At 37.4% G+C, this 11210-nt stretch overlaps 1 protein-coding gene across 3 annotated transcripts in view; it reads right to left on the reverse strand.

The window, feature by feature from the left end:
* Nucleotides 1-2017: 2017 nt before the first annotated feature.
* Nucleotides 2018-11210, reverse strand: part of LOC143024632 (SET domain-containing protein SmydA-8-like) — a 61719-nt gene continuing 52526 nt past the window's right edge. For all 3 annotated transcript variants that reach the window (XM_076183534.1, XM_076183532.1, XM_076183535.1), the window contains exons 2-5: nt 9253-10689; nt 4523-4618; nt 4000-4109; nt 2018-3789 (exon numbers count right to left, since the gene is read on the reverse strand). In XM_076183534.1, coding sequence (XP_076039649.1) covers nt 3676-3789; nt 4000-4109; nt 4523-4618; nt 9253-10675 — 1743 coding nt within the window. In that variant the 5' untranslated portion in view covers nt 10676-10689 and the 3' untranslated portion in view covers nt 2018-3675. The remainder of the gene's footprint in view (nt 3790-3999; nt 4110-4522; nt 4619-9252; nt 10690-11210) is intronic.

Below are 11210 nucleotides of genomic sequence, written 5' to 3' on the forward strand. Positions count from 1 at the left end.
CCTGCTCAAGGGTTTTGTGAGATGACTCTGCAGGCTGCTGAGTTCCTGACATCACTTCTGTCAGCCATGTCGGTCTCTGTCAGCCCCTATTCTAAAACAGTAAATCCAAACTAACTCATGAACTCTCCGATCTATGTAAATACTTTTTCCGTTGTTGAACATTTGACATAAATCAAAATAACACTGTTCCCTTATTATTAAAGCGATTTTATGCAGGGCAGGGAATAAAAATCTTGTTTTATTTTGGAAATTCTTTAATAATGTAAGATAGATCCGCTCGCAGATCATAAAGTAAATATATGCGAAAGCTCTGAAAAACAGACGGCACAAATAAATGTGTTCCTGCAAACTTGTACATCGGGTTTTCAAAATAAATCCGTAACAAATGAAGCTGCAGAACAAAAAATCTCACATAAATGACTTAAGGGTCTTATTTCAGTCTCAGAATTCATACTTTATTTAGGAAAAATAAGTACAAAAAAGATAAACGAGATAAGTAATTCTACGTGCGTATTGCAGCAGTTTTTGTAAGGTCGTCCAAAATTGACAAAAGAAAATATATCAGAATGTGTCAACCACAAAGTGTCGATTGCAAGTTATAAATCCCGCCAAAAAACATCAGTTACTCATAGAAATCTGAACTAAATATGATCTTTTGACCAACGACATTAGACGTTTGTTCCACAAAATTTACAAATTGTTCAACATTTAGTCGTTTGCAGAGCTGGGCACATTACTGCCAGACAGGTACTGCGTTACCGAAAAATCTATATGTATATATATGTATATATACGCATTGTATATATATATATATATATATATATATATATATATATATATATATATATATATATACATATACACGCACACACACACACACACACACACACACACACACACACACACACACACACACACACACACACACACACACACACACACACACACACACACACACACACATATATATATATATGTATATATATATATATTTATATATATATATATATATATGTATGTATGTATGTAAGTGTATAATACGCATTGACGGAAATGCATCCCAGAGTTTCGGTAACGCACTACCTGTCCGGCGGTAACGCGCCCAGCTCTGGTCGTTTGTGTGGTCGACAGTACTTCATACAAGAATCGTCAAAAGTGTTGATACAATTCATGATGACCTTAACAAAGGAATATTTCATTTATAGAGAGATTAGTTGTGGCAGTAATAATGGCGATGTAGTATTATATACTGTATATATATATATATATATAAATATATATGTATATATACATATATATATATATATATTATATATATATATGTATATATATATGTATACATATACGTATATATATATATATATATATATGTATATATATACATATATATCCTTATATATATACATATATGTATATATATATATATATATATTCATATACGTATGTATATATATATATATATTTATATATATATATATATACATATATATATATATATATATATATATATATATATACACGCATGCAGTAATGATTACTAAAAAGATGACAATGATAAGACAATGAAGAATATATTATGATGAGTACTTAAAACAATTTTTATGTTATGCTTGTTTGTAACAAGAATACTCTAAACTTACTGATGAATTTGTTAATAACATTCGGCGTATGTATGTATATGTATGTTCATATGTGTTTATAAATATGTTTTCTAAATACGGGCCAGTCATCAGGAAATTTGCAAATGTCCTTCATATATATTTTTCGTGTGCGTCAAAGCCTCTCCAGAAAAAGACGTGACGTCACGCTGACGTCAAGTCGCTTTGTTTACATCATGACTGATCAGTCACTTCGCCGACGACTCTGTAACAAAGTTCATGTCACTGGTATGAATATATGTAGACTGAATAATACAGTATATAGTATTGATCGCTGTTTTCATCTCACATTTATATATATGTGTATATCATATATATATACATATATATATATATATATATATATATATATATATATATATATATATATATATATATATATATACGTCACCATGAAAATGTATGCGAAATTACCATAGTAAGGAAGAGAAATTGGACAAATTATTCTAATGCGTTTTCTTTTCTTCTGTACTAAATCTGTATACATATACAGTAAATATATATGTGTGTGCCTGCCACACTTCTTCATCCGTACAATGAATAGAATCTCTACTAGTTATATGCAAACTCCAATAGCATTCCTGCGCTTACACATAGCGGTACAAAAAGTACTTTCCCACCCTAGATACCCTTCTTGCAGCAGACGAAAGTATTACAAATTGATCTAGTATTATTCATATGCATATATTTTATGACCTTTATTATTATTATCATTGCACAGAAGCAAGTGGGAAAATTGATTATCCATGACAAAAATACTGCAGCGTCCTACTGCGTTCATATATTCAAGCGCAATCAGTAAATACTAGGCAATATAAAATTGTCAAAGTAGAAACATATAAAGAAGAAATATGCAAAATGTAAGGGAAATGTAAAGAAAAAAGTATTTGTAACTGGTAAGCGAACTTAGTGAAAATCTAGAAATTGAATTGACTAAGAAGACAGGCTGGAAACAATACAGGCAGAGAAAAATAGGACAGTAAGCAATCATTCAAGTAACCGACTCTCAAAATAGGCATTGGTTCTGCAAGAAATTAAACATCATTCGAAAGTTCACGAAATATAAATAATAACGATTCTGATAGCAAAAGAATCTCACAGGTGAGCTTTTGATTTCCCGACTTTTCGTCACAGAGAACTTTGTCAAAATAATTATATTTCTGACTTTTCATTGCATTTTTGGTGATAGTCTTATGTGTGACGAAACAGCTTGTCTAAACGAATAACAGTCAAATGGCGGATGTCTAGGTTCTTATGCTTAGTCAGACGACTAAGAAACATAGAGAATTTTCTCTAATTGCCTCATATCTTCTGGAGGGAGAGAACACGAGAGAATTTTCTTATTGTGACGTCATGTCGCTTCCATCATAGCATATTTGCTAAGTACATGCTTATAAACGTATATCAAAACACACAAAATCTATAAAGTCCATTTATCTATACGAGGTACAGATTTTTCATCATGCTAATTATGGTTCATAATCCTCAAGATTGTTCAAGATAACTTTAATTTTGTTATTAAATCACATCTTCACCAGTTTATAGATACTTCCTTTGCTTGTCGTGTCGTCAGCTAGACACTCGTTCTCTGATGTAGATAATACGTCTTCACTAACCTCTTCGCTAACCAGGGGGTGAAAAAAACAACAACCCTGACGCAAACAGAATAGAAGTAAAATTGTCACCCGGTCAGGAGAGAGCGAAGTGAAGGACCACAATCCCAGCGATGCGTCCTGAGAAAGCACTACGTTAAGAACGTTCCCACCTAAATCTCGTCATACGATTACCACACACGTGATAATGCCAAGGACCAAATCACATTTTTTTCCATCGTCCCTTGAACTCATGAGCAGGTGGTCGTTAGTTGGATTTCCGGGGCCTGCCGCGTTCTATGTAAAAAAAAAAAAAAAAAAAAAAAAAAAAAAATGCTGAAAGGACTTGTCCTGCGAGAGATTTCTCATTCCCCACTTCATAAGAGTGGGATGGCGAGGTTTATTTCCAATATTTAACCTTCATTCTACTGAAGTTCTTGGTAGAGTTGCTTCAGTTTGGCCGTGACTTCTTCTGCTTCCTGGTAGCGTGCGTCCCAGGTCAAGATGAACTCGCATTCAGCCGATAATGAGAGCAACCTCTGTGTGAGAAAGAAAATCATTTGTGTTAAAATGAGAACCGTGTTTGGCTGTCCATTCGTCTGTCTACCTGACAGACAAACAAGACCAAATACAACATCCTTGTCGGAGATAATCAAGAAAATCGTGTCAAGATATATTTAGAGAGTTACGATCATAAAATGTTAATAGGTTTTTATTTGATCAAAGACTTGGGTTTTTTCATGACTTACTTGAACATATAATTGTTTCTCTTTGTTAGTACCGGAGGAGTTCCTGCGTTCTTTCAGGAATCTTGCAAGTTGTTCAGCCTCAGACTGGAGATTGTCGAGCAGAATCACACCTTCAAGTAAACAAAGAATTATTAAGACCTTAAGCCACTCTTGGCAAATCTACTGATATGAGATCACTTGTGTATGACTTGTCTTATGCTGCAGCCAGGAAAAATCCTTAAATGTGCCAAATTTGTTCCTGTGAACAACAAAAGGTAAATAATGTTACTGTCGTCAGGTGAATTCATTTATCATTCAAGTTTGACAAGGAAGTGTTCGGTAGCGTCTGATCACACTCGGGGACCAACAAGTGGATCCGAGAAGCCAGATCTATGCGATTCGAATCCCAGAGTCAACACATAACGTTCTTAAAGGCATATCCACCTCGCATAGTGAGTAACAGGTACAATCCTTAAATTGAAGACTTTATTCTGGCGAACGCTTGACGATTTTACCAAGTGGGACTCCGCGCCCAAATACTCACCACGGAACCTGGAGAGTCCGGGCTCTATGAGTTGCGCCAGGTCGAGCAACTGCTCCGTATACGACGACAGCATCTTTAACTGTTCCTCTGTCAGTTCTGTGGATTGCAAGGTTCCTACGTGTATTTTTTCAATATATGATGCCCAAAAATACTGGCGTACAATGGACTGGTATACAACATGAGTTATATATACGATATATCCACATAAATGTGTGTACGTGTTCGTGTGTGTGTGTGTGTGTGTGTGTGTATGTGTGTATTTACCTAGTTGTATTTACCTAGTTGTATTTTACGGGAAGGGGAGCCATGCTCGTGGGGTCCCGTCTTCATATCTCATTTTATCTAAACTATTTTTAAATTCATGTATTGTTTTTGCACACACCACTTTCTCATCTAACTTGTTCCAACTGTCTATTGCTCTGTGAGGAAAGCTGTTCTTTTTCAAATCTCTTCTATAGTTGTCTTTTTTTATTTTCTTTCCGTGTCCTCTTGTATTTCTGTCATCCCATTTTATCAGATTCTCTCTATCAGTAATTTCTATGCCTTTCATGATTCTGTAAATAGCTATCAAATCTCCTCTCTCTCTTCTTTGCTCTAGTGTCTGTAGTTTAAGTTTTTGTAGTCTCTCTTCATATGATAGTTTTGAGAGTGTTGGTGCCAGTTTTGTAATTGCTCTTTGTATTCTTTCAAGTTTTTTTATACATTTTTTTGTACTTGGTGACCATATCGTTGCTGCATATTCCAATCTTGGTCTTATCAGGGTGATTAGGATTTTCCTCACCATTTCTTCATCCAGGTATGTAAATGCCACTTTGATTGTTCTTATTAAATTATAAGTTTCTCCAAAAATCTTATTTATATGTTTCTCAGGTGACATATTATTCATAACAATGACTCCCAGGTCCTTCTCATTTTCTACTCTTTTTATTCCTTCTTCTCCCAAATTATATGATCCTGTTATTCTGTTTTTGCTTTTTCCAAATTCCATTATACTACACTTTTTTGTATTGAACTCCATCTCCCACTTCCTACTCCATTCTTGTACTTTATTTAGATCTCTCTGTAGTGATTCACAATCTTCTTCAGTTTTCACTCTTTTCAGTAATTTTGCATCATCTGCAAAGAAGCTCATATAGTTTTCAATTCCTTCATCCATATCATTAATATATATAGCAAACATTATTGGGGCCAGAACTGTTCCCTGCGGGACACCGCTTATTACTTCATTCCATTTTGAGTGCTGATCTCTTATCACTACTCTCATTTTTCTTTCTTGCAAAAAGTCTTCCATCCAATTTAGCAATTTACCTTGTATTCCTCCTTCATATTCTAATTTCTTAAGCAACTTCTTATGTGGTACTTTGTCAAAAGCTTTTTTTAGGTCTAGAAATGCACAATCAGCCCATCCATCTCTTTCTTGTATTATATCTATTAGCCTTGAATAGAAACATATTAAATTGGTGACGCATGATCGTCCTTGTCTGAATCCAAATTGCCTTGGATTTAGTACGTTGTTTTTTTCCAAGTATTTTACCCATCTACTTTTGATAATTCTTTCACATATTTTTGCAATTGTACTTGTTAGAGAGACTGGTCTATAGTTGGTAGGTTCTTCTTTATTTCCTCCTTTATATATAGGTACTATATTTGCTTTTTTCCAATCTTCTGGAACTTTTCCTTCTTTTAAGGAACTGCTTATTATGCTATGTATTTTGTCTGCCAGTTCATTCCTGCATTCTTTCAGAATCCAGTTTGCTATTTCATCTGGCCCATGCGATTTTCTGACATCAAAATTACCCAAGTGTGTCAATATTTCATTCTTTGTTACTTCTATTTCTTCCATAGGGGGGACTTTTTCCTTCCACTCGATCTCTTCAGGTTGTATATTTTCCCTTGTAAACACTGATTTAAAATGTTTGTTCATAATTTCTGCCATTTCCATTTCCTCAGTGTATTCAACTCCTCCTTGTCTTAATTTCTCCAAGTCTTGTTTGTTTTTCAGTTTATTGTTTACAAATCTGTAGAATAGTTTTGGTTGATCTTTACACTTTTCTATAACATCTTTTTCATATTTTCTTTTTTCCTCTCTGCACTTTTGTACATATTCATTTCTATAACCAGTATATATTTTCCATTTTTCAGGTCTTCTGTCTTTTATCCATCTGGTCCAGGCTTTGTCTCTTTTGTCTTTTAACTCCCTACAACTTTTGTTGTACCAGCATTTTACATATTCTTTTTCTTGTTTTTGTCTTGGGACATACTTTTCCACTCCTTTTTTGTAAATTTTTGTCAAAATATTCCATTTCTCTTCCACTGATGTTTCTTCTTTGTATATTTCTTCCCAGTTTTCTTGTTGGAAGAATTCTCTTATTTTATCAAAGTTTGTTTTTTCATACATCATTCTTCCTTTTCTATATTGTTCATTTCTTTTGATATATTTTTCTTCATTAAGTTCCAGTTCAATCAATATGTGGTCACTTTTACCTATTGGTGTTTTATATTCAATCTTGTCCACTATTCTAGGTTCAGATGTAATTATTAAGTCTAGCCTCGATGGTTCTTCTTCATTTCTATACCTAGTGTTCTCTTGTATCCATTGTGTCATTGAATGGTCAGTAATCATCTCAAGTAGAGCATTTCCCCATGAGTCATCACCACTCTTTACTGTCATTTCTTCCCAGCAGATTTCTTTGCAATTAAAGTCGCCCATCATAACTATTCTTCCTCCGTCTTCCATTATTTTAGTTAATGCTATCTTTGTGTCCTCTAACATACTTTTATGTTCACTCTCCTCCCATGAGGCTGTTTTCGGAGGCACATAATTGATCACAAATTTTCTGCTCTTCTTATCTCGGTCTTCCACTTCTATCATAATCATCTCTACTGTATTCTTTCCATATATGACACCTTTCACGTTTATATCCTTCTTAGTCAGGAACATAACTCCACCCCCTTGTTTTTTCTCTCTGTTTCTAATCCAATAATTGTATGTATCATGTCCTACACTGTTGGGTGGTAGTGGGCCTTTTAATTTTGTTTCTACAATTCCCATTATGTCCGGTTCTTTTTCTTTCAAATAATCATTCAGTTCATTCAATCCTGTTATCAATCCATCTATATTTGTGTAAGACACTCTTAGTTTTCTGCCACTTCCATTGTGTTCTCTGTTTCCCTTATGTTTTTCTTTAGTATGTCGAACTGCTTTATTTTCATGTTCACTACTCTCCAATAGAATCTCTCTTTCTCTGACTCCGTTCTTTCCTCGTTTTTTGCCTTAGCTTCAATTCTTTTCTGCTTTTCTACCTCTCTTTCCTCCTTATTCATTTCTCTTTTTATCCATACCTTTTTATATTGATCATTTGTTGCTAGTTTCCCTGTCTTGGATAGAATTTTCTCTGCCGTTGTTTGTGACCTGAATTTAATCTTAATTGGTCTGGTCTTATCTGTACTATATTTTCCGAGTCTGAATTTTTCCTCAATTTCCTTTATAATTTCTGGTTCATCTTCCTGGACTAATTTTAATAAACTGTTTACTCTTTCATTTTCCTCCTTGATTCTTGCGGTTCTATCTGGGTTATGTTTCTCTTCCATTCCTAATATAATTATACATTTCTTTTTGTCAGCTAATTCTCTTACTATATTCTCCTTCTGTCTCATCACTTTAATAACTGAGTCTTCATTATGTTCTTTCAATTGCTGTTTGACTATGTCAGTGAATGAAACCTTATTCCCTTCTTGAGTTATTCTCCAATTTTTAGCTTCTGTAGCTATTTTCTCTCTGTTTTCATTACTATTCTTCTTCAATTTCTCATTCTCCTCCTTTACATTTCCTAACTGTCTTTTTAGGTCCTCTACTTCTTCAGTTAAGTTTCTGTTAGCCTTCTCTAGTTGTTCCAACCTTTCAATTCTCTGGAAAATGGAGTCTACATTACCTAACTTACGTTCCAAGTCCTCGATCACCTTATCAACTCTCTCCTCTAGTCTTATCAGTCGGGGGGGGGGGGTTGTGTCCCCCCCACCCTCTTTAAATCCCTGGAACATATTCTCGTCACTTTCTACTATATTGCTCCTCTCTATACTTCTAATCTTTACATTTTTATTTGCCATTTCGTCATCACTGAGCTGGTCCGGTGGTCGTTTCATGTTGACCTTACGCCCGTCTGCCTGGGCCAAGTCCTCCACATCCTCATTTCCTTCCATTTCCCCAGCAATCCCTCCCCTTCTCCTCTTTTCCTACTTACCTACTGCCCCACGAGCAATTTCCCCCACCCTGCAAATACAAAAAGGTACTTCTCTTTGCGTTGGCATCCACAATCGGCACTTTTCTTCAGAACGTTCTTCAAGCCGTCCGTTCGTTGAAAGTGTGTGTGTGTGTGTGTGTGTGTGATTCACCATGGTTCACCATGGTCTTGGATCACATGTTGGACTCGTGATCGAAAGTTATTTCTCTCTCGGAAGAGAGCTCAGAGCTCATGTATGACCGATCTATGGGTAATGTTGTGACCTTACACGCACACACACATCCAAATCCCCACCCATGAGAGTTGGAGTAACGACACGCAGCGTAGCGGTACTGAAATGATTTCAGCCCTAGGCGGGATTCGAACCCGGACCGCCAAAGTGGCATCCGGGAACTCTACCACTGCTCCACGAGTCGTGTGCACGTGTGTGTGTGTGTGTTTGTTTGTGTGCGTGTACTTGTGTGTATGAGTTAAAACATGGAACCTTACCTTCTATACCAGTTTTGACCAGATTATTTATTAACGCGAATTTCATTTCGACAAGAATGTAATGATTAGGAGTGAGAATGTTGCAGAGGCCTTCGATGGCTTTCTGGAGAACTTTCTCGTCGTTGACGTTGACTCTTTTGAGCAAAGCACCGGCCAAAAGGAGCATTCTGTCAACTGTAGCATCTGGCACTTGAAGACCGCAAGAATCGCATTCCCAGAGGAGTTCCACCTTCTGGGGTTGAGCACCGACAGCTCGAGAAGGATACTCTTCTTTGGAAACCTCAGGCAAGGAGGACCTGGCGGCACTCACTGGCGACGGAGGAACTAGTCTTCCTTTCTTGCAGGTCCGGCAAATCATCGAACTCGTATGACTTCCAAACTCAGTAGGATCCTGACATCGAGGGCAGGTGCAGACGAAGAGTTTGGTCGTGCTCAGGTGATGGGACCTGGCTTTGTTGCCCCAGAGGGCGTGAGTGTACGGGTTGGTGATCGAATCGCCTTTAGGAATCGCTCTCGTGGTCCTGACCACACACACGCCATCTATGAGCCAATGCTGTGTGTTGGCCACGCAGGAATGGTTCATCAGTGAGCCGAGAGGGAAGAGTCCGCGAACAGGGGATTTCTCGTTCTTTGCCACCTCGAAGGCGTTGGTGTCGAAGACGCCGCAGATGTGATGCACGGTGTCTGCGTCGATGTCCAGGCCAAGTCTCCGCTGAAGGAGAGGGAGAACTTGGCACTGAATAAATTCTCCTATTGGCTGGTCACGCCGCACCTCCGCGTTGCTCTGGAGTGCCCACACTGTCGCGCTGGCTCTTGGATATTCCTGCATGAGCAACCAAGTCTTCAGGGGTGTCAAGAGGATGTTCAGTTGTCTAAACATGGTGGTCTTCATTTCTTCTGGACAATGCTTCAGGCCGAGTCGTTCCACGATCTCGCATTCTTTGTCAGAATGACTGCCACCGGGGCAGTCTTGAGCGCAAAGGGGGCCACCACATCCTAGACAGTAGCAGGTTTGTCCTTTTTCAAGAGCAGAAAAACACGCCAGACACACTGCCTCCCCGCCAGCTTTAGGAGACAGTATGAGTGGAGGCTCACTAAAAATGATCGTCCCTTCACTAATATCTCTTGTTGCCACTAGGTGTCTTCCCAACCCAGTGTCCCATGATATGGTAAACGGTAAGGACAGGTCATCAGGAGTACCGGTGACTCGATCCGAGACGGCGCCGCCGGCCAACGACCCTCGGATCTCGGCTCTTCGCTCTTCAAAACGTTCCTTGGTCACTCGGACCATGAAGTTCGGGAGGTCGGAGATCTTCGACTCGGAAGAGTCCAGTGATGAATCGTTAGTCCAGGTGTCATTGAAAGGGATCAGTGAGGAGACGTAGTCCTCTAGGTGAGGGATGAGGTCTGCTTGACCCTCCATGACCTCCACAATCCCTGAGGGCAAGAAAAAATAAATAAATAAAGAGTATTAAACGTATCCATTTAATCTAAACTATCAGTTAAAACCTCTACTTCAAGTCACTAATCCTTTAACATCTCTCTTATTTTAATTACTTTGTTCAGGCCAACGCTAGATGATAGTATTCAGCTCAAAGAAACAAGTTAGTCTCGACGATTTCAAATAATTGAGATGAAATATCCAAGGATAAGTTGTTCTTTAGATGGCTTTGTTGTAAGCCATGATTTTAAAGACAAATTCTTTTGAAACTGTTATATCTCATCTCATCTACCCATATATGCATTTACGAGTAATCTCGCCAATTGTTTGCACAATGTGTGAGAAGAGTTTTAAAAACTGACAAAGAACATCTTGCATTTTGTCGCCGATATTCACAAGCGCTTCTATCCTTGTGAGCAACAGGGAACAAACACGGTACCATTATATAAATAGAAGGGATAATAAAAAAAAGGCGCATTAAAATGGAAAATGTGAAGGTTGTATAAAGGATGAATGC

This window comes from Oratosquilla oratoria, chromosome 4 (genome assembly GCF_046742065.1).
Source record: "Oratosquilla oratoria isolate Oo_2021 chromosome 4, ASM4674206v1, whole genome shotgun sequence".
Classification (NCBI taxonomy): Eukaryota; Metazoa; Arthropoda; class Malacostraca; order Stomatopoda; family Squillidae; genus Oratosquilla; species Oratosquilla oratoria.